Source organism: Sorex fumeus, unplaced genomic scaffold (assembly GCF_029834395.1).
Source record: "Sorex fumeus unplaced genomic scaffold, SorFum_2.1 ptg000003l, whole genome shotgun sequence".
In the NCBI taxonomy this organism is placed as follows: Eukaryota; Metazoa; Chordata; class Mammalia; order Eulipotyphla; family Soricidae; genus Sorex; species Sorex fumeus.
The window spans coordinates 1182979-1207431 of NW_026606060.1; the positions used below are offsets into that span (position 1 = coordinate 1182979).

Genomic DNA, 24453 nt, shown 5'->3' on the forward strand with positions numbered 1-24453 from the left:
CTGATGGACCCATCTGTGTTAATGAATTTCATAGTAATAGACTTGCCACTCATTTTCAATTGGAGATTGCAGGAAACGACTTTACATTTGAGTCACCCATACATTAGGTGGTGGGATAGCATCAAGGCTAATTGGCAGTACCTTATTTAGTAGTCATGGTAGTCATGAGGTGGTGCTTCCCATATAGGTACATGCATAAATAATAGAAGTGACACCTACTTCTGAATTTCTCTCTATATTGATAAGACTCTTGGGATTGTGGTAAGATGTACTGTTGGCTGCACATCAAGTTTACTTATATAATAAAATGAAATGTCTCTATAAATATAAAATTAGAGTTTTTCCTTTATTAAATATTCAAGATGACAGTTTTGCATCATGTTATATATCTTTTCATGACAGATATTTCAGTGACATAACTGATAGTCTTTTCATGAAAGCTCACATATGATATAATTTGATATCCTCCACTTTGTTAATGATTACTGAATATAAATAATAATAAATTGATTTATGTGAAAACATATTAATCCAAATGAAATGTTGAAAACATTAATAAAAATTTTAGTATAGGTGTGAAATTGTTTCAAAGATATTTGTTTGAATAAAGTCTTAAATCGCTATCTCAAGGGTGCTTATATTAAAATAATTTTCTGTTGTTGTTTAAAAGGATATATTATTACATTGTTATTTTTCACATGCAAAAACATATATATACCCCTTTAAAATTTATAAGGTACACTTTATGTGCCAGGAATTAGACTAAGGTATTAATAGATGTAACTGTAATTGGTGATTGCTTATTTAATCGACAAAACTCTCTGTTGTAGATAGTGCTACTATGACTTTGTTTTTATTTTTGTTTGTTTGCTTGTTCTTTACTTATTAAACATAAGACTCAGAGAGAACAAATAGTTTGGTCAAAAATCATGGATCTGAAAGCATGGGATTGTAACCTACAGCTTGGTGCAGAATGTACATTCTTAATTTTTTGAGCATGCTGTTACAATGAGTACATGCTGTCCATAAGTCAGAAAGATGGGGTAAAGTGAAGTGAACTTTGAAATCTTGGTTACATCAGCAACTATATTCCATCAAGGAAATATGCTCATATTTTCATGTTATCAAAATAGAATATAATATTGTATTCTATCTCAGTGGAAGGAGAGCTTTAAGATGAAGAGATTTTTTAGTGTTTGAAATTATTTAAAAAAATGTAATGCTTGTAGATGTAGGGATGAGAGCTGTGTATGTGTTCTGGTGATCTAATTTCTTTGCTTTTTGTGGAATTGTGCTGATGAATGCAATACAGTGCACTATTGTATATATCGAACTAAGAGGAAGTAAGCTTGTTTTCCAAGTATATACTGAAGAGGACATCAAAAATAGTTTCAGTGTTTGGTGATAGTACAGTTGTTTGTGCTTTGTTTTGAAAAAATAGAAGCTTCTGGTAGGGAGGAGAGTATAGTTCATCAAATGCTAGTTCCTAAGTCAACACTTATTGAAAAGGTTGAAATATGAGATTGAAATAAAATCATTAGTAATATTTGTACTGTGACCTTTATCTTACTAGAAATACAAACCTGTAAATCATAATTCTCAAGTTCTGCTAGTGAGCAACTAAAAACTTCCATAGTTTAATAAATTTGGGGGTTTAGACTATACAAAATGATAATCTGCATATATTAAATGTTCTGTCATTTCACATTTACATGCTATTTTTCTTTTTTGGAAAGCAGTGTGAGGTGAAAGGACAGTGTATGATCAATCAATCACAATCACAAATCATCCTGTTAATCGTCGATTGCCTCGAGCAGGCCCCAGTAACGTCTCCTTCATCCTAGCCCTGAGATTATATTCAAGGTTCTTTAGGAGAATGAGACCCATCATTGTTACTGGTATTTGGCATATTGGGTATGCCACAGGAGTTTGCCAGACTCTGCCGTGTGGGCAGGCTACATTCGGTAGCCTGCCAGTTTGTCCAAAGTAGGAATGAGATAATAAGATGTCATAATAGGATATTGCGCGGCCGCGAATGCGGCCGCGTGGTTCCAGGAGCTGGTTTTTATAGACTCTGAGTCTTGGCCGTTGATGGGATTACATGGCGCCAGGGGGGCAGTTGGTGGGTGTGACCCCCGCCTACTGGAATTTGGAGGATCTGGGTGGAGGATGCTCGCCCCAAATCCGAGTAGGCTTGGAGATCTTGGCCCCAGAACCCGCGTGACTTTGTCCCTCTGCCAGTTCCTTCATGTGTGCGGAGAGTGGTCTCAGCATGCTGGTGGCTGGTCCTGGAGGTCTTTGGCTGCTGGAGCCCTGGTCGGGACGGGGAGGAAAGCTCAACCCACTCCCCTCCAAGGGGCCCTGGCAGCGAGGACAGTCAGGCGCGGGGGCAGGAGACTGCAGTCTCCTGCAGTGTATGATCATAAGGTGCAAATGTCACTTTATGTATATGAGACATTAGAATATGATAACAGTTGTCCTTGATAAATTCAGACTGACATATCCAATTAAAATTTTTCCTTGACTCCTGGGTTATCATGACAAATATTTCTAAATAAAAAATTTGCTAATCTAACCACAACACCCGAAAGGAGAGAAAGAACAGAGGGAAATGCACTGCCACAGAGTCAGGGTGGGATGGGGGGGACGGAGGGGGGGGGGTGGGAGGGATACTGGGATGTGAGGTGGTGGGAAGTGGGCATTGGTGGAGGGATGGTATTTGATCATTGTATAATTGAAACCCAAGCACAAAAATGTATAAGTCTGCAACTGTATCTCATGATGTCTCACTATTAAAAAAAATTTTAATAAAATAAAAAAAATTAATTAATTAAAAAAACACATGTTTGAATACTAGAAAGTACTAATTTGATAGCTCTGAATCAAAAAATAAATTATATTCAAACATAAAAAAAATTTGCTAAACTGAATGCAAGATTTTCTACCAACTCTGTCACTAATTCAAATTTTCAAATGTCGATAACAATTCAATGCTTGTGAGTAAATTTCCTGAAATTACAAATAACGCTTTCCCTGCTTTTCACATAAAAATTGAGAAGAAATGAAGGAAGTTGTGAACTTAGTTTTTAAAATTCGAATGCCTCTGGAATTCCACATGCTCTTACTTTTCTAACCTACCACTCTGGCGATTTCAGAAAACCTCTGAAATCCTTTGATATGTTAATGCAGTATCTCTACAATTGGATTTGCCTTCTTCATGTGAAATGTATAATAATTAGAGAACATATTGGACTTAGAAGGGAAAAATAAAATTAATTATTAAGTATTAGCTCTTGGAGGTCATTATTACAACTTCCTTTTAAACAAAACACCACATATAAATCTTCTTATCCTATATTGTTTTTGCAGTGATGGCTTTGCTGAAGCACTCAATAATTAATCATCTGCAGAAATGATCAGCCAGAAAATATTCATCACATAGTGCTTGCATATTAATATTTTGATTAACAAACTTCTCCTTATGGAACACAAATGGTTCTGGAAGACACCCCTCACGTTACCCATAGACAATTTTGTATTTTCTGAATTTTCTTTGCTTTCATATTATTGTGTTTGAAAGATGACTTGAATATTCCCACCTGAAATAGATGGATAACTTTCTTGAATCAATATCTAATGTAATGAGTAGAAAAGTGCATAGTCTATTATTACATTTGAAATATTCAGTTTTATCACTTCTTTTGGAAGTTACTTCTTAGCAGTTTTAGGTGGGGTAAGGGCTCTTCGCAGTCCTTGGCCTGGCCATGCTGGTTCGGTGCTAGGTTTCAGCAGCACTCTGGGGGTCATAAGGTTTTGGGGACAGAATTCTGAGCTTTGCATAGGCAAGGCTGCACTTCAGAATTATGAGCTGCTTCTCCCAAACCATGTCCCTGTTGCTGTGTCATCAGTTTTAGTGTGTGTGTGTGTGAGAGAGAGAGGGGGTGGGGTCTAGAGAGGGAGGATAGAGAGAGAGAGACAGAGAGATAGACAGAGACAAAGTGATGCTGGGAATTGAACCAGAATTTCATGAGCATGCACTTTGCCTTCTTGTTACATCCCTATTTGAATACCTTCTGAATTCTGTTCAAATATTTCTTGGATCAGAGGTACCTTTTAGCCATCAGCTAAATGGGCATATGAACATAACATAGGCCTTTGTAATTTCTTCAAGGTCTATTGAATTTTCTCAGGCTTAATATAAAGAATCGTTGACTCCAAAATGCCCACAGGAATTTTTGGCATCTGCAATCTGTTGCTAAATGTGTACAGATGTGAGAATAAATAAATAAAAAAATCAATATCATTTTATTAGGAAGCTTAATAATACAAATTTAATACAAGCATTTAGATATACTAAAAGCACACCACTGCTCATGTACTTAATACGTCTTAAATTTAGTAGGAGCTGCTTTTTCATAAACTCAAGGTGTTTTGTACTCAAATTTTAATATTGCATCTTTATTGTCTTCTTTCTTATGCTTTTACGTCCTGTGTTTGCAGTCATTGTGTTCTCACAGACATTGTTTCTGCAAGGCTTCACCCTCATCTATAAATTGTGACCTAGGATCTATCCGAATGCTAAGAAAATATTTCTATTGTTCTTTCAATCTGGAGGAATAGATATATTCATATATTTTTATGTTTCTAACAAATATTCTGACTCAAAGAATTCACTTTATTCCATCGAATGAGATGTTGCGTGTGGTGCAAGGAGTTGATTACATTAAAATCTTAGTAAATGGCTTTGAAACAAACCTGAAAAGGTAGATAATTTGCTGATATCCACACCATAAAGTAAAATCTGAATGCTCACCAAACGAGGTTGTTAGGTTATATTAAGCCATTATTCTCAGTACTCTTAATATAGTCAGAACAGTATTTATTTAGAGAAAAAAATCTTTTTGTGATGTTAGGTAGTATCATAAAATAAGTAGAAAATCAGACCCGATTTCTGTGGATGGGGTATATTACCAGTATTTTTCAATAGGACTCAAAGAGATTAACACATTGATTTAATAGTTATCTTTCATTTGAGAATAGGCCCTTTCCCCATGAAAGTTATCCCCTGGTGTGCTTGTGGTGATTTGAGTCACCTTGTGGTATGAACCTGTCATACTCAACATGCATTTTGTTTCACAAACAAATTGATATCCATTTCTTCTTCTCCCCAATGTTTCTCTTTCATTGATTTCATAAAAACTAGAAGAACAATAATGAAGTCTTAGTAGATTCGATGCTTGCCCATGTCAATAGGAAGAATAGTCATCTCAAATCTACTCTGCAACATCTGCTGGCAGATTTAATGAGTATATTAAACATTATGCTGCTTTGATAATGCTCTTACATAAAGTCTTCCTTGAATGTGTCCATTGAAAACCCAGTCTTGCAGTGTCTCTATAAAATATAGAGTATAGGGTTACTATTTTAAGAAGCATGGAAATGTGGGCTTGATATATTTGAGCTAATTTATTTTTATCTTTGTTTTTCAGCTGGGACAACGTATATCTTTAGCAAAGGTGGTGGACAAATTACATATAAGTGGCCTCCTAATGACCGTCCAAGTACGAGAGCCGACAGATTGGCTATCGGGTTTAGCACTGTCCAGAAGGAAGCAGTGCTGGTGAGAGTGGACAGCTCATCTGGCCTGGGCGACTACCTCGAGCTGCATATAGTAAGTCATCTCGAAGGAACATTCCTTTGACTCTTTATTATAGTTATTTTTAATCTATAAGTATCATGTTTCTACCTCTTGGAAGATTTTGTCTGCATGCAATCAGAAATATAAACATATTTAAGTGCTACAAAGATTTTAGGATTACTAATATTGTGGGGCACTTCCCTTAAATACATACCCATTTTCCTTTTAAAACGTGAATTCCTCATAATTCTCTCTCATAAAGGTACATTTCGGTTTGGTTCAGTGACTGTGAAGGCTTACCTACTTAATAAAATTAGTATCTTGCTGGGCAGATACTGTTACATTTAGACCAAAATAGGAGATTGTAATTTCTATGTAATTACTAGTGACCTCACAAGATTTACTGGTCTTGTTTATTTTCTTACCTAAGAGCAGAAATGTCTGAAGTTGCATGCAATGGAAAAAAGAAATGAAACTTTAATGATATTATAGAATATAAAATAAAATGTTATTTGTCTTCTTTCTATTACATCCTATGCTCATTTTCATACATGTGTCAAGAAAATACAATGAAATATTTTCATTTAAATCTCTGGGTCAGTACTTTTCGCTGTATATTTCTTTTTTTTTTTTTTTCATAGTAGAACTAAGATTGCGTAATACTTTTGTTTATTCAAGTATTTTTTTAATTTTTTTTTTTGTATTTTTATTTTTTTTTTCTTTTTTATTAGTGAAACAACATGAGGTACAGTTGTAGATTTACAAATTTTGTGCTTGGATCTCGGTCATACCACGATCAAATACCCATCCCTCCACCAGTGCCCATTTTCCACCACCAGGATAATATCCCTCCCCCCCATCCTCCCATCCCCCCATCCCCCCCTGCCACTGTGGCAGGGCATTCCCCCCTGTTCTCTCTCTCCTCCTGGGCGCTGTGATCAGCCAAAGAGGCATTGAGTGGCGAACATGTTCAGTCCAGTCTACTTTCAACCTGCATCTCCCCTCCTGGGAGGATCCTCCAAACACCCTCCACTTGGCGTTCCCCTCTCCATCTGAATTGTCCTTTCCCCTAGAATACCCAGCTGGCCTCTAAGTTATGGAGTAATTCTCCTGGTGTTGTGGGTATTAATCTCATATTTTATTATTTTATATCCCCCAGATGAATGCTATCTTTCTATGTCTATCCCTCTCTTTCTGACTCATTTCGCTTAGCATGATACTTTCCATATTGTACCACTTGTATGTAAAGTTCGTGATTTCATCTCTTCTAAGAGCCACATAGTACTCCATTGTGTAGATGTACCAAAGTTTCTTTAACCAGTCATCTGTTCTTGGGCACTCAGGTCTCTTCCAGTTTCTGGCTACTGTAAAGAGTGCTGCAATGAACAAACAAGTGCAGATGTCCCTTCGGCTACACGTTTTTGCCTCTCTGGGATATATTCCCAGGAGTGGTATCGCTGGGTCAAATGGGAGCTCAATTTCTAATTTTTTGAGGAACGTCCATACTGTTTTCCAGAAGGGCTGAACCAGTGGACATTCCCACCAACAGTGAAGGAGTGTCCCTTTCTCGCCACATCCGCGCCAGCAACGGTTGCTTTTGTTCTTTTGAATGTGGGCCAGTCACTGAGGTGTGAGATGATATCTCATTGTGGTTTTGATCTGCATCTCCCTGATGATTAATGATGTAGAGCATTTTCTCATGTGCTTTTTTGCCATTCGGATTTCTTCTTTGAGAAAGTTTCTGTTCATTTCATTGCCCCATTTTTTGATGGGGTTGGATGTTTTCTTCTTGTGGAGTTCTACCAGTATTTTGTATATCCTTGATATCAACCCCTTGTCAGATGTGTATTCGGCGAATATTCTTTCCCATTCTGTAGGCTGTCTTTATATTTTGGTCACTGTTTCTTTGGAGGTACAGAAGCTTCTTAGTTTAAGATAGTCCCATTTATCTATCTCTGTTTTCACTTGCTCGGCCAGTGGCGTGTCATCTTTGAACATACCATTAGCCTCAATGTCATGGAGGGTTTTGCCAACTTTGTCTTCAATGTATCTTATGGTTTCTGGTCTGATGTTGAGGTCTTTAATCCATTTTGATCTTACCTTTGTACATGGTGTTAGGCAGAATTCTGAGCCCATTTTTTTGCATGTAGCCGTCTAGTGATGCCAGCACAATTTGTTAAAGAGGCTTTCCTTACTCCACTTCACATTTCTTGCACCTTTATCAAAGATTAGATGATCATATGATTGGGGGGTGATGTCAGTGTATTCAACTCTGTTCCATTGGTCTGCAGTTCTGCCTTTGTTCCAGTACCATGCTGTTTTGATTATTACCGCTTTGTAGTAAAGTTTGAAGTTCGGGAGGTTGATTCCTCCCATTTTCTTTTTCCCAAGAATTGCTTTAGCTATTCATGGGGGTTTATTATTCCATATAAATTTCAGGAGTGTTTTCTCCATTTCTTTGAAGAATGTCATGGGTATCCTTATAGGGATTGCACTGAATTTGTACAGTGCTTTCGGTAGTATTGCCATTTTGACAATGTTAAGTCTTCCGACCCATGAGCAGGGGATGTCTTTCCATTTCCTCATGTCCTCTTTTATTTCCTGAAGTAGCGTTTTGTAGTTTTCTTTGTACAGGTCCTTTACTTCCTTAGTTAAGCTGATTCCTAGGTACTTGATTTTCTGGGGCACAATTGTGAACGGGATTGTTTTTTTCATGATGCTTTCTTCTCTCTCACTGTTTGCGTATAGGAAAGCCATGGACTTTTGTGTATTGATTTTATAACCTGCAACTTTACTATACAAGTCTATTGTTTCTAGGAGTTTTTTGGTGGAGGTTATTGGGTTCTCTAAGTATAGTATCATATCATCTGCGAATAGTGAGAGCTTTATTTCTTCCTTTCCTACCTGAATGCCCTTAATGTCTTTTTCTTGCCTAATTGCTATTGCAAGTACTTCCAGTACTATATTGAACAGCAGTGGAGAGAGTGGGCATCCTTGTCTCATCCCTGATCTTAGAGGGAAGGCTCTCAGTTTTTCCCCATTGAGGATGATGCTTGCTGTAGGCTTGTGGTAGATGGCTTTAACTATGTTGAGGAAAGTCCCCTCTATGCCCATTTTGGCTAGGGTTTTCATCATAAAGGGGTGCTGGATCTTGTCAAATGCTTTCTCTGCGTCTATTGATATGATCATATGCTTTTTATCTTTTCTTTTGTTGATATGATGGATTATGTTGATTGATTTCCGAATGTTGAACCATCCTTGCATCCCTGGGATGAATCCTACTTGGTCATGGTGTATGATCTTTTTGATGAGTAGTTGGATTCTATTTGCTAGTAGTTTGTTGAGGATCTTTGCATCTGTGTTCATCAGGGATATCGGCCTGTAGTTCTCTTTCTTTGTGTTATCTCTGTCTGCTTTTGGTATCAGTGTGATATTTGCTTCATAGAAACTGTTCGGAAGTGTATTTGATATTTCAATTTCATGGAAAAGCTTAAAGAGGATTGGGAGTAAGTCTTCTTTAAAGATTTGGAAGAATTCACTGGTGAATCCATCCGGGCCAGGGCTTTTGTGCTTGGGGAGACTTTTTATTACCATTTCAATTTCCTTGATGGTGATAGGTCTGTTCAGGTATTCCAGGTCTTCTTGGTTCAGCCTTGGGAGTCTGTAGGAGTCTAGGAATTTATCCATTTCCTCGAGGTTTTGATGTTCTGTGGCATAAAGCTTTTCAAAGTACTCCCTGAGGATCCTTTGAATTTCTGTATTTTCTGTTGTAATGATCCCCTTTTCATTTCTGATTCGGTTTATTAGGGTTTTCTCTCTCCCTTTCTTTGTGAGTTTTGCTAGGGGCTTATCGATTTTGTTAATTTTCTCAAAGAACCAGCTCTTGGTTTCATTGATCTTTCGGATTGTTTTCTGGGTTTCCATCTCATTAATCTCTGCTCTGAGTTTTATTATTTCCTTCCTCCTGTTAGGGTTGTGCTCCTTTTGTTGGTCCTTCTCCAAGTTCTTAAGCTGTGAGGTTAGTTTATTTATGTGGGCTCGCTCCTCCTTCCTGAGGAATGCTTGTAGAGCTATAAACTTTCCTCTTAAGACTGCTTTTGCTGTGTCCCATAGGTTTTGGTAACTCGTGTCCTCGTTTTCATTTGTTTCTAGGAATCTTTTGATTTCCTCTTTAATTTCCTGTCTAAGCCACTCGTTGTTTAATAGCGCACTGTTTAATTTCCATGTGTTTAATTTAGTTTTCTGTTTTTGTGTGTGATTTACTTCTAATTTCAGCGCATTATGGTCTGAGAAGATTGTTTATACAATCTCTATCTTCTTAATTTTTTGGAGGCATGTTTTGTGGCTCAGCATGTGGTCTATCTTGGAGAATGTTCCATGTACGCTTGAGAAGAATGTGTATTGAGCTTTTTGTGGATGAAGTGTCCTGTATATATCTACTAAGCCCCTTTCTTCCATTGTTTCCCTCAGATGAAGTATGTCCTTGCTAAGCTTGAGTCTGGTTGATCTATCAAGAGGTGACAAAGCGGTGTTGAGGTCTCCCACTAGTATTGTGTTGCTATCGATTTCTTTTTCCAAATCTATGAGTAGTTGTTTTAAGTACTTTGCTGGTCTCTCATTAGGTGCATATACATTTATTATTGTAAGTTCTTCCTGTTGTACAGATCCTTTGGTCAATAGGAAATGACCTTCACTGTCTCTTATGACCTTCTTCACTCTGAAATCGATGTGGTCTGATATTAGGATAGCTACCCCAGCTTTTTTCTGGGAGCTGTTTGCCTGTAGGATTGTTTTCCAGCCTTTGACTCTGAGTCTGTGTTTGCTTTGACTATTGAGATGTGTTTCTTGCAGGCAGCAGAATGTTGGGTTCAATTTTCTAATCCATCCTGCCACTCTATGTCTCTTAATTGGTGCGTTTAGCCCATTGACATTGAGAGAGATTATTGTTATGGGATTTTGTCCCATTGTTCTGTTGAAATTTGGTGTATTTGAGAGGTCTGTCTTGCCTTAAAGTAGCCCATTTAGTTGTACTCGTAACCATGTTTTTGAGTCTATGAAGTTCCTGAGCTGCTGTTTGTCCGTGAAACTGTGTGTTGTTCCTTCTATTATGAATGAGAGTCTCGCTGGGTAAAGTATTTTTGGAGAAGCATTTATTTCATTGAGTTTTTTCACTATGTCCCACCACTGTTTTCGGGCCCTGAGGGTTTCATCAGAAAAATCAGCAGTGAATTTTAAGGATGCTCCTTTGTAAGAGATTTCTTTCTTCGATCTTGCTGCTTTCAGAATTTTGTCTCTGTCTAAAGTTTTGGTCATTTTGATCAGGATGTGTCTTGGGGTACTTTTATTCGGATTTCTTCTAGCCGGTACCCTTCGGGCCTCCTGGATGTGGTCACAAGTTTTCTTCAGCTCTGGAAACGCTGTAGCAATGATTTCTTTGACAGTTTCTTCTTCGTCAAGGTTTTCTTCCCGTCCCTCTGGGACTCCAATAATTCTTATGTTACCCCTCTTGGCTTCATCACGATCTTCTCTTGCCATCTGTTCTCGAACTGTGAGTCTCTTTTCCATTTTCTGCTCTTTTCTGACAAGACTCTGAAGTTGATCTTCGAGCTCACTGATTCTGTTCTCAGCCGCTGTTACTCTGCTGCTGAGGCCTTCCACTGAGGTTTTCAATTCGGCTACCAGGTTTTTCAGGTCCGACATTTCCGATTGCATTTTCCTCATTTCTGCCTTCAAATCCTCTTGTCTTTTATTGGCATTGGTTTCCATTGTTTCTTTTAGTTCCCTAAGCATCCTGAGTAGCTCCATTCTGAATTCCTTGTCAGAGAGGTTGTCTAACGCTATAGTACTGTTGGTGTCGTCTGGGCTAGCCTCGTGAATAAGAAAGTTTGGTGGGCTTTTGCGTTGCTTTACCATTGTGACCAGTGTGGTTTGGTCCTTCACACTCGCTGCTACTGTTCTAGTTGAGTGAGGAGAGGCTGCCAGGAGCCGTTCCGCTTTGTTGCTGGTAGATGCGCCTCTTTTACCTTTCTGAGTCTGACCTTTTTCTCAATCAGGCGTTATTCTTTGTTTTATAACTGACATTGAGTGAAACTTTTGGAGGCGTTACTATTTACTACTGAACTTGTATAGCTATTTTCCAACTGAACTTTTGTTGGAAATGGAGTAGGCGAGTGGGATTTTGTTGAATTGTAGTAGAAGAGGTGAGGAATTTTGTTTGGTATTAGGTAACAAATTGATGAAAAGGATGAAAGGATGCAGGTCCAAGTTGATTGAAGTGAGTGATATACCTGCGGCCGTGTAAGTGTCCGCCCGCCAGGAAGCAGGCCACGCCCACTTTTAGGCCACGCCCCCTTCTTAGAGGCCACGCCCCTACACAATCCCAGGCCACTCCCTCCCAGGATCCTGGGATCCCCGCTGTCCTCCGGCTGCGCTCGCTGGGCGGCCCGCCGAGCGTCCGGGTTCAGGGGCGGGGCTCCGCTCGGGTCCTCCAACCCACCTGGATGGGAGGGGCCGGTGTGCTGCTGGGCGCGCTGCTCCGGATGGACGCGTGCTGGGCTTGGGGTCGCTGGGGGTCCGCTCTCCTCCCTCCTCCGGCTGCGCTCGCTGGGCGGCCCGCCGAGCGTCCGGGTTCAGGGGCGGGGCTCCGCTCGGGTCCTCCAACCCACCTGGATGGGAGGGGCCGGTGTGCTGCCGGGCGCGCTGCTCCGGATGGACGCGCGCTGGGCTTGGGGTCGCTGGGGGTCCGCTCTCCTCCCTCCTCCGGCTACGCTTGCTTGGCGGCCCGCCGAGCGTCCCGCTGTATATTTCTAAGCCACTCATAGTAGGAAAAAAATACTTGTTCATGAATGAAGTACTTTACCTATTAAAGTTGCCACCTGACTTTTATAGTTTTCCTCTATATCTTCAATTTTGAAGAATTACTAGTTCATTGTAGCAATAAGTAGTAATAACTAGTAAAGGGTGATGCTATCCTCACTCTTGGCTCCAGTGCTTAGAGAAGAGATGGAGAAGGAAATTAATTAAGGGGGAAGAAGAGAACTGGAAGTAATGGGTGAACAGGCATCAGGGCTTGAGTTATCTTGGTGATATGAGTGAGGGGTATAGCTATAGGTCCAAAGCACAGACTCAACAACACTGAAAACATGAGATCTATGCTACAACCACTGGCATTTTGTACTGTGCCTGTCAAATTGACAGGTAGGGGAAGGGACAAGCATGGAATATGGGAACATTGGTGGACGAAAGTTGACACTGGTGGTTGGATTGGTGTTGAAATATTATAATGCTAAAACTCAATTATCAATATCTTTATAAATCATATTTCTTTAATTTTAAAAAAATTAAATAAGGAAAATTACTAGTTTATGCGATTATAATTTTTAATTTTTATTTCTTTAATCATGTAAAAGATTCACTGTCCTTCCAGTGTTAATGGGAATAATAAGAATCTTTCTTTTCTCCTCTTTATGAATATAGACCATTTCTCCTACCTAATATTATCACTTAATTTTGTTTTTCACTGTACCTTGTTAGTTCTTCTTTTATGAGCTGTCTTTCTCAAAGAACATTTGATTAGGCCACTATGTTCTTTTCTGGAGAAATTTCTCTTTAGGCACTTATTACCACAGAACACCAAAATGCATGATCCCAGACATTATTTACAGGGTCTTTCTTCTTAAAGTTTTATTTATCCTGTGAATCTTAGCTTTCCACTAGATTTCTAGCATTTCTAAATAAGCCGTGTAGGGTTTTTCACTGATTGCAAGAACTGAACTCCTTACTAATCTTGTAAAGACACAACAAACAAGCAAGCAAACAAAAACACCATCAGCACAATCATTATTGAATCATCATACATTTTAAATTCAAAATGCAATTGTCACAACAGGAAGCCTGGGTAAGGGATTTCTGTTGCCTTTCAACCAATATTTAACAATCAAATTTGAAAGCGTCTGGATTGTTATAGCATTATAAATAAATAATCAGTTGAGATAAATTTAACAAGTTCCCCTAAAGAATCTTTGCTACTTAGAATGATCTTCATTTTATAAATATTCTTGCTACCTTCTGATTCAAGAGCCCACCTACTTCAGAAAAGAAAAAAATGAATACAAGGGTTTTTATTCTTCAAAGAAATTACTTATTGATCCATAACCAATTACACATTTACCCTGAGAAAAGATTCTACAGTGGTCACTCAAATCATAAAGGGCCATGTAATATTGAATTACTCAGACTACTGTTGTGTTTAAATAAAAAGATTTTAGTTTATAAAAATGGGTATTTCTTTCCAATTTTGATCAAGTAGTGTCTTAGGTTTCTGTTTCTTTGTTTTCTTATTTTAAGTAAAAGCTTGACTCCATGGGTGTCTATACCAACGGAGTATTGTTCACATATATTACTGGCCATGATTTCTGATAACTGTATTGTCTTACAGGGATACTTTCTTTCTGAATCTCTTCTTTGGAATTTCCTAGCCATTCTCTCTCAGTCCTTGGTTCTGAACAACTTCCCTTTTGTATTTGGTACCTTAAAACTTATTCTGGCTCTGCCTAATCAAGTATAACACCATTTTTATTAGAGATTTAAAAGTAATCTAATTGAAACTTAATTTCAATACAGATACATGCTTTATTTTTTAGTGTGTATACTTAATTTTTCTTTAAATATAATATAATTTTTATTTTTATATGACAATTGGAATAAAGGCTTTGGTTGCTTAGCTTTAAGAGGTGGAGTGCTAATTTCAATATTAATACTAGTGTAAAGCTCAACAATATGATATTGCTCTTGAAACTTATAAAGTTTTGGGCAAGGTTGAGGGAAGATGGAGACATGAAGTAAGGAGCTATTAGCATAGTATCAAGTGCTCAATAAAAATCTTCTGAGAGAGTACATTAATTACATATAGAAAATCTTACGTATTATGGTATTATGTTAAGTAATGACTCATTTCTTCGGTAGTGAAAGTTAAGTAAAATATACAAATTAATTTCTATAATGCATTAGGAATGTCATCTTTTTGTTTATAATATAGAAAAATGTAGAACTTGATATATAGCAGCTATTTATTTAAAAAATTCACAAGTATTTATATTATTTTCACAATACTCAGTAAGGACTGGTTATGGTAATTAGCTGTTTAAAGAATTCCTAGTGCCCACATGAGTGAATAAAGAAACTGGTACAACTACACAATGGAATACTATGCAACCATTAGGAAAAATGAAGTGATGAAAATTGCTTATATATGGATTACACGGAGAGTATCATGCTAAGTGAAATGAGTCACAAGGAGACGGACAGAGTTAGAATGATCACACTCATTTATTTTAAAAAAAAGCACATCATAGTATGAGAATAATACCCAAAGGCAGTGGGGGAAAGAGCCAGGAGGACCCATATGTATTAGGAAGCCTGGCACAAGTAGGGGAGGGGTGCAGTTAGGACAGAGAAGGGATCACTGTGACAATGATAGTTGGAAATGGTCACTCTGGACAAGAACTGGGTGCTGAAAAGAGGTGAAGGGATATGAATGTAACCTCTCAGTCGCAGTATTGCAAACCATATACAGCACCTACAAGAAATAAAAAAGGGATATTGAGAGAAGAAAAGTATCTGCTATAGAGGCCAACTGTGGGGGTGGGGCAGGGGGTGGACACAGGGAGGAAATGGAGACATCAGTGTGCAGATATATGCTCTGGTGAAGAGAAGCTGTTGGAACATCGTGTTACTGAAACTCAATCATGAGCAGCTTTGGGATTGTGTATCTCATGGTGATTCAATTAAAAATGAATGAATGTCTGTTGCTAGTCTGATGGGTCATACACTTGACTTACATTTGACCAACCCTGGTTAAATTCCCCTTCTTCTGGTCACTACTGCATGAGGCTCAACTAACTGTAAAATGTCAACAGTCAACAGGAAAAAATATGAGGTAATTTAAAGTTTTTTATAATTGCCTCATTACTTACAAATCACTTTTTATATGAAAATTTTAGCTAGTTATTCCATAGCTGTACATTACTTGCAAGCAGAGAAACTTTCTGATGACAGAGAACTTAATTTATAGTAATGAAGATTAGTATGAAAACTAGTCTCCATATATAGATTTTAATAACTTGTTTCAGTACAAGCTAGAAACCTGTCCAGAAATATTTTCAGAGAAACTATAAATATAACCAACATTTCTTAGGCTCTGTGAAAACAAATGGCATAAAATAGGTAAGATAAATTAGCTAGGTACTTCGTATTTATCTGAATAAATCGTTCTGATTGCATAAATGAGTGAGGAAGCTGGGTTTCTGCTTGCCAGATAAATTGATCATTGTTAGTATAGTTTGTCAATAAAGGCAGATGTTTCTGACCTCCCTCCCTCCCTCCCTCCCTCCCTCCCTCCCTCCCTCCCTTTCTTTCTTTCTTCCTTCCTTTCTCTATCCCTGCCTCCCTCCATCACACCTCCCTCACTCCACCTCCTCCCTCCCTCCTCCTTGTGGTGCTCATGCATTTCTTCTGGCTCTGTGCTCTGAGATCACTCCTGGTAGGGCTTGGGGGACCATAGGCAATACTGGGACTTGAACCAGGTTGGCGACATGTATGGAAAGAACTTTACCTGCTAAACTATCTCCCTAGCCCCTCTTGATTTTTCTTCATGTATCTCATAATAATAACTTCTAACTATATTATCTGCATATTTCCTGAAAGAATATGGAAAAGTGATAGGTATAAAATAATGAATATAAAGAAAGGAGTTATAAACTGCAAATGTTATATTTTATTTATAAAAGTCTACTGAGGATTGAACAATATTAAGTGATTTCTTAGAATTAGCTTACCTACTTTTTTTTGCAATTTTTAAGCACTTGATTTTCATAAAGTAGTTTACAGTAGTTCATTACAGATAATATTCAAACACCCATCCCCTCCCCGCCCCCACCCCAGCAAGCATCTTCCTACCACAATAAGCGGGAAGTGTTTGAAGGTTGTTGTATTTTGTTCTGGGGCCATTTTATCTCATATATAAAAGAATAAAAGCAAATATGTTAAAATTAAACAAATATGTGCTATTTTAGGTACATCAGTGGGCTAGACTATAAGAGGTTGTGTGGCTTTGAACTCCAGGAAATACTACATCACCCACTTTGGGGAGCTTTGTTTTATAGTCTCTGGATCTTGGTCATTGATAAGATTACATGGTGCTGGGGGCAGTTTGTGGGTGTGACTGCCCAGCTACCGGAAAACTGGGAATCTGAGCAGACTTGGAGATCTCAGCCCGGAGTCCTACATACCTGGGTTCCTCTGCCAGTTCCTTCATGCGTGAGGCTTGTCCAAGTGTGTGGAGAGTGGCCTTGAGCGTGGCTGTGGCTGGGTCCTGGAGGTTTTCAGCTGCTGAGGTTCTGCTCGGGGTGGGGATGGAAACTCAACACAGCTCCCTCCAAGGGCCCCCGTGAAGACAGCCTGGTGTGGGGGCAGGGTATTCTGCCCTACTTTTTTATAATTTACAAGATGCAGCTAGAAATGTTACCAGTGGTGTCACTGCAGAAGAAATATTTCTCATGTATCTTGTGAGAGAATTGGAGACTTCTTAACTACCCTCTCTCCGATTAATAGAAGTTCCCACCAATGCATAATCTCAGACTTCCTTCAATATGAAGGTGTGAGTCAGCTTTGACCAGAGGGAATGTGTAGAGGTTGGAGGATAGGATGATGAAGAATGTTCTACAAAGTACTTCATCTTGGTAGCAAGAAAGGGCACTGCAAATTTGATTGGTGAATTATTGTGCATATTTGTCATACGTGTTTCTTCTTTGCACTTCTGAACCAGAGGTCTTATTTTTAAAACCGAACTCCTCATTGATTTTGATTTAGAAGTATACCTTTTGATCAGTGGCTATTGCTTTTGCTAGAAGCCCAGTATATTTATAGCATACAAAATTCCCAAATAAATGATCAACGTTGTCGAATCATTCTTATTTTCCTGTCTTTACATTTTCTAATGCTCTTAGAAGATCAATTTTTAAAAAGTTTTTAAAAGCCAGCAATTATTCAGGGATTCATACTTTTATGAAGGAAATAAAACTCAATTATTTCCTCATAGTAGTTTGTTGAATTTGAATCATGTTCTATCTGAACTATTCTTTTTGGACAACAAATAGATTCACCTAATTTTGAGTTTTACCTCACCACCAACTATTTAATTTCAGTCCTGTAAATACTATCACTATCACTATAACCTCGTTGTTCTTCAATTCACTCTAGTGGTGTCAGTAACGTCTCCATTCATCCTTGTCACGTGTAAGTATAGCCTGATGACATATTTGGGGGCTCCTTCAGGGTCAGGGAAATGAGGACCATTCATTGTTACTGCTTTTGACATATCTAGTACACCACGGCTTATCTGCCGTGTGGGCGGGATACTCTCAGTAGCTTGCCGGGCTCTCTGAGATGGATGGAGTCTTTTGGGGCAGCATCTAATCACCTTTACAGGTGTTCCTAGTCAGGCATATAGGCGGGTATGATACTCTTAGTAGCTTGCCGGATTCTCTGAGAGTGAGAACTAGAGAATAAGAGGTCACGCAGCTGTAAATGCGGCTGTGTGCTTCCAGGAGCTTGGTTTTATAGTCTCTGGATGGCTGTTGATGGGGTTACACGGCAGTTGGTGGGTGTAACTCTCTAGCTACTGGAAGGTGGGATTTTCTGTAAATACAATGGACATTATATTTGGCTATGTTTCTCTGGTTCTAAAATGGACTCGAGAACAGTAGGCCCTAATTGACTAGTATTTTAAAATAAAGAACAAAATAATGTCTTTACATCATGGGTGGTACAATTTCTTGTTCAAGTTTCTAAGTTCAAAGAATGTACATTTTCTTTGGAGACGATGGGAAGAATCCAGCATAGTGAGGACTGAGTTCTGAGCACAGAGCCAGGAGTACCCCCTGGCCCCCAACATCACTGGGTGTGGCCCCAAAATATAAAATTGGAGAAATGGTCAGGTTCCTATAAACCTGCACGTGATCTAGGTCTGTTCTTAGAGTTTCTCTGGAGTACGGGTGGTGTGACTGTCAGTACTCACTCCTTCCTTTCTCCTTTCTCCTTGGAAGCTACATCAGTTCTTATTCTCCAACTTGCTTGCCGCTTCAGAGATTTCAGACGTTATCCTGAATTTGCTCTCTGGAGAAATTGAGTTGCAGTTATTCTTCTTTTCAGTATCATGACTGAGACATTTTGCAAGAGAGAACCAGGAGTCTGGAGAGGGGGGATGCGCCTGGCGTGAGAGGACAGGCTTTATTTGGAGGAATTTGAGCCAAGTCACCCGGTAGTGCCTGAGCACTGCCTGGGGCAAGACTCACATTGCTGTTTCTCCCTGCACCTTCTCACTGAATACTTCTCACCCAGACTCTTCTGCCACTGCAGTGTCCTTCTCAAACATCTTCCTGTCTCTCTTCTGAAAGCTTTCCCATCCATTTCTACCCCAATGTCAGGTTAATTTACTAACCTGCTCCTTCAATTCTGTCATTCTTAAGTCGCCCAGTTCTGTACCATTTGGCAGGCCCCTGTTCCTGAGGCATTTGCATATCTTACCATTTCAGTTAAACGTATTAACGTATTTAAAATATGGGCTTCCCCTTGCTGAAACAGAACTTCTTTTCTTATTATAGGTTAACCAAAATAAAAGGCTTTTTGTTGAATTATTTTTTGTTTGCATTTTCCCACAAAGGTTTCTTCCCATTAGATTCTGCTCAGCCACCAAATTACCTTTTGTTCATTTATTAATTAAGTAAATAGTTTATTTCAGGGAGTATTAGAGGACAGAGAGAGAAAGAGAGAAGAGAGGAGAGTGATCCATAAAGTAAAGTTAAATTTAACAGAGCAGTGTCAGTCTGAGTATAGTTTGCATGTTTATCTTTTAAAATACTGAATATTGGGCTGGAGAGACAATTCAACAGGCTGCATTATGTGTTTTCATACAGAAACCCCAAGTTTGAATCCCTATTATCACTTGATCTTCTTAGCATGGCTAGGAGCAAATCCCAAGCACTGAGATGGAATAGCTACAAGCACTACTGGGTATAGCTTCAAAACAAAAATTATATGAAATATTGAATGTATTCAGAGTGGGCCCTGTAATCTTGTGGCATTCTGAACTAGCAGGCACAAGTTCTAATTCAAGTTTCTTTTTTAAAAAGCTTCTGAAACAATGCCTGGGACATTCCCTAGCTAAATATTTTCTAGCACTTCCCCAATTTTACCTCTTTTCTTCTCTTGGGAGCCCATTGCCTGTAATGAACCCCAAACTCATTTACAGAATAACTGCAGATAATTTATGAATTAGTAAATGAGGCATTGCTTAAATAGATCTTCTTTCTTTATCATAGTTTAACCAAAATAAGAGCCTTTGTATTGATTTTTTTGTGTGTTTGATTTTTTTGTTTTTATGTTTTGATGTAAAAATTAGCTATACCCTTAGTCCATTGTTGAATTATTTCTAACTAATCTTCTATTTCATATGTAGCTATTAACTTTTAAAAAGTTTACCATCATAAAATATCTGCTTTGAATCATTTGCGTTACTGTTAATCATCATAAATAAAATTCCATTCATAATGTACTAGTTACTTATTTCTGTGTAATGGATTCTGAACTATTTGAAGGTTAAATAAATAAAATAAAAGACCCTCCCATTGATCGTCCATTTGCTCGAGCGGGCCCAGTAACGTCTCCATTGGAGACTTTGTTGTTACTGTGTCTCGCATATCGAATACTCTCGGTAGCTTGCCGGGCTCTCCGAGAGGGGTGGAGGAATCGAACTCGGGTCGGCCATGTTGGCCATTTGTAAGGTGAACGCCCTACCGCTGTGCTAATATTTATTATCTTATATGGACCCAAATCTAGGAGTAGCTAAAATAGGTTATTAAGGTATTCCAGGAGAATACATATTTAAGGTGTACTGGCAGCAGGCCATGTCTGATTTGTTCTTTGTCATGAGAGAGAGGGACTGTCTTGAGGAAGAAATGATGAATGAGAACCCAAGCATATGCAAGTGGGCTATTAAGTTGGCTGGCTTTGCAGAAGTATAAACACAAAAATGATAGAAAAGAAGAACAAAGATATTGCTTAAGATTTAAAAAGTCGGTTGGGGGAAGGATACTGAATAAGAACTCATTTTTATATGGATCAGGAAAACTCATTTTATTATACAAAAATCCCTATGGAAAGTCATAAGCAAAATGCAAGTGAACAGTGGTTTAAAAATGCAAACAGCAAAGCGAACATGTCAAAGACCAGGGAACAAGATGGAAGGGACACTGGCGTTGGGGGCCTATTAAAGCTAATGCTGGTCTACCCAGATATGAGACATTGATTTCCACAAAGGAAGGAACTGAGTAGGCGAGTGTACTAGGGGACATTCAATTTAATAGCAGGCATAAATAAGCTACATTTTGAAACATGAACAAAGGATTGGATATAATTTTCATTGGACCTGAGAAAATTCTTTGTATGAAAACATTTTCAGAGACATAAAAGGTAATTTATGTTGCCCTCAGGTGCTTAAATTAGGAGCTAGTCTGCCGGGCCTCTGCATTGAGCTGGTCAACGCTTTATCCTCGATACTGACAGAATCCAGCTCTGAGAACACACGCCACGGTTAGATTTCCGGTGGGGCCTCATCAAAGGCAGGTTCTCTCTATTGAAAAATAAAGACCTGCTCCCAAACTTACCTTGGTGAGCCTACTTGCTCACAAAGAAATGTAATTTAACTAAGCCATAAAGTTGTATGGTTGAGTGTTCAAACCTTGATTATAAAGACCCTTGGGTCTAGGTCAGTAAGTGAATCTTAATATTCTAATAATTCTGCTCTAAATTTGAGCTGGTGCTAACAAGAATTATCAGAGATGGGCTTGGGTTCCTTGTTCTGCCTGTCAACTTGAAGCTCTGGCATGATAGCGAGAGAAATGAATATTCATCAAGATCACAAACAAAGACACTTAGTAATTTACTTTTCCAGGACAAAGCAGAGTTAATTGCCTGGAAAAGCACTGGCAAAAAAAATATCATTTTGTGTCATTCTTGTATTCTCATTTGTGATGGAGATGTTGTCAACAGGATCAAATTTGGATCAGATAAATGTTCTAAATTCCGATGGAAAATTCTTTATTCGTCTTTGGATAGTGTGATATGAAGCTGGAGAGAGGTTCACGAGGTCAGGAACATTGATCTGTTTTCTTCAACTTTGTATCATGGGAGTTCAGCTTGAATCTGGAATTGAGCATAGCAACAAAAATTATGTTTGCTGAAACAAGGCTTTGGTTTCTAGAAGTTCTGTCATTTTGACCCAGGTGGAACTTTCTGAAAATGTGCAAGGACAGTAAGTTCTGCTCTGGTCAGTGGGAATGGCTTTGTTCAGGACTTAGTGTATGTGTGGTTTGGTAGGAGTGTGTTGAGTTAGATACGCAAATCTAATTAACCACTGGCATAGTCTCATGTACTACCACTTAGTAGACTGGTATTTGAGGCAAGAATATGGTGAACATCTTACCCTGTTCTGTCAGACAACCACTCTCCTATTCTGCAAACAATTCTAAAACCGAAGTTCTCAGCCCGACACTGACTGTCAAATCTGGGTATGTTTCTGACCACTCCTCATTCTAACTTGCTCGCCTTCCTCTCCTTAACATACGCAGTTAAAACACTCTTCCCACTCCACTACCTAGTGCTTTACAATGCACTGGAATTGAGTCAAGTTAGGTCTGGCTGTTGACTTCAAGTATCTAAGATTTTAATTGATAAATTTCAGTCTAATGGTGCATTAGCCACTGAATGCAGGCATGGGTTGGTATTTGAAACACTTGGACTGTAGACGTATAATTAAAGGTTTTGAAACTCTGTGAAGTAGTCTCTGAGTGAGACTTTTATAAAAGCAGCCAATAATCTCATAAGATTCATAAAACCCTCAGAGTCAAGAACACAAGCTCTTCTGTTAGGTACTCAGCATCCATGTCATGTGAGACAAGGCTAGTTATGAAAGCAGCTATTTTGACTCAGCCACCGGAGGCTTCACTCCACATACTTGGTGTTTTCTGTGTTGGTGCATATATGAAAACAAGATGCAGAGTGCAGTCCTGCATCAAGTTCTCACTCACTACTTTATAAAGACAAATGACATCTTCATTTAGTGTACTCTGCATCATGTGAATAATTGGGCATTCCAGATATCAGTATATATTTGTACCTGGTGTTAGCTATATGTCCTTATGGAAGGTCGCACTGTAGCACTGTCCTCCCGTTGTTCAATGATTTGCTCAAGCGGGCACCAGTAATGTCTCCATTGTGAGACTTGTTGTTACTGTTTTTGGCATATCAAATATGCCACGGGGAGCTTGCTAGGCTATGCCATGCAGGCAGGATACTCTCGGTAGCTTGCCAGGCTCTCCGAGAGGGACGGAGGAATCCAGCCCGGGTCGGCCACATGCAAGGCAAATGCAATACCCGCTTTGCTATCACTCCAGCTCTATCAGTATATAATTATGCTCGAGCGGGCCCAGTAACGTCTCCATTGGAGACTTTGTTGTTACTGTGTCTGGCATATCGAATACTCTCGGTAGCTTGCCGGGCTCTCCGAGAGGGGTGGAGGAATCGAACTCGGGTCGGCCATGTTGGCCGCTTGTAAGGCAAACGCCCTACCGCTGTGCTATCGCTCCAGCCCTATCTCATATATATTTGATATATATAAATAGATATGTATATATATAAATTTAATCTCTATATTATATATATGAAATTTTCTCTAGTTTGGGGGAAAATCACAAAATGTTACCTAGTTGTTGACTTACTTTGAATATTTGTGGCTACCTAGCTTTTTCAAGTAGTTTGATAAATTTAAAATATAGTCATATGTACATACAACTATATAAATATAAAACCCTTTTTCTTTTATTTTTCTTTCTTTTTTTGTTTGTTTTTTTGGGTCACACTCAGTGATACCTCAGGGGTTACTCCTGGCTCTGCACTGGCAGTGCTTGGGGGACCATATGGGAGATGCTGGGGATCAAGCCCTGGGTTGGCCACGTGCAAGGCAAGCGCTCTAACTGGTATACTATCACCCTGACTTGATAAAACACTTTTTCAAAAACACTTGCATTAGATAAACTAAGGCATTCATCAAAAACACCCTTCTCCCCCACAAAGTACCCCTTGGGTCATGTTCCTCCTTTTTGAACTCTTCCCACTTTCACTTCTCCCATCTCGTTCTCCTACTCTGGTGTACTTTGATTCATCTGCGTCAGAGCTGGACTGTGCATTTTGTATATAAAGGGACGCCCTCATGCCAACATAGCTTTGCTATTAATTCCGTTTTATTATTTACCATGACCCTAGCTCTGGCCTTCTGTGCCTATTCCAGAATATTCCAAACTGAATTCTTCAAGGTTAGTGAATAGATACTTTACAGCACTAGTGGAGGGCTTATTAACACAAAACAAATGTCTTCGGATAAAGGGATGCATTAGTGAGTGAATAATCTTCTCTTTAGCTTAGTGCCACGTTTACCCTCCTGCCAGTAGTTTTCCACTATTGTACACGAGCTCACATGAAGAGCACTCTCCTAGGAGCCTAGTATGAGGTAGACTCCCAAAGGGTAATGGTGAAAGCTTCCGCCTCTCTCCCGGGACTCCCCACTTACAACAGGGAGGTGTCTCACTCACAGCTGCAGCCCAGGTTCTGAGGCACAGCTCACAATGGACTCATTATTTTTTGTTGCATTTTCTTAGCAGAGGAAGACTTCACTCCTGTTAGACCATTGACCAGCTCTGCTC

The 24453-nt window shown here is 39.0% G+C and overlaps 1 protein-coding gene across 21 annotated transcripts in view; it reads left to right on the plus strand.

Moving 5' to 3' along the window:
- The window catches only part of NRXN1 (neurexin 1), a 1264827-nt gene that overhangs the window by 866584 nt on the left and 373790 nt on the right, over window positions 1-24453 (plus strand). For all 21 annotated transcript variants that reach the window (XM_056118460.1, XM_056118477.1, XM_056118503.1 and 18 more), the window contains one exon: window positions 5490-5671. In XM_056118460.1, coding sequence (XP_055974435.1) covers window positions 5490-5671 — 182 coding nt within the window. The remainder of the gene's footprint in view (window positions 1-5489; window positions 5672-24453) is intronic.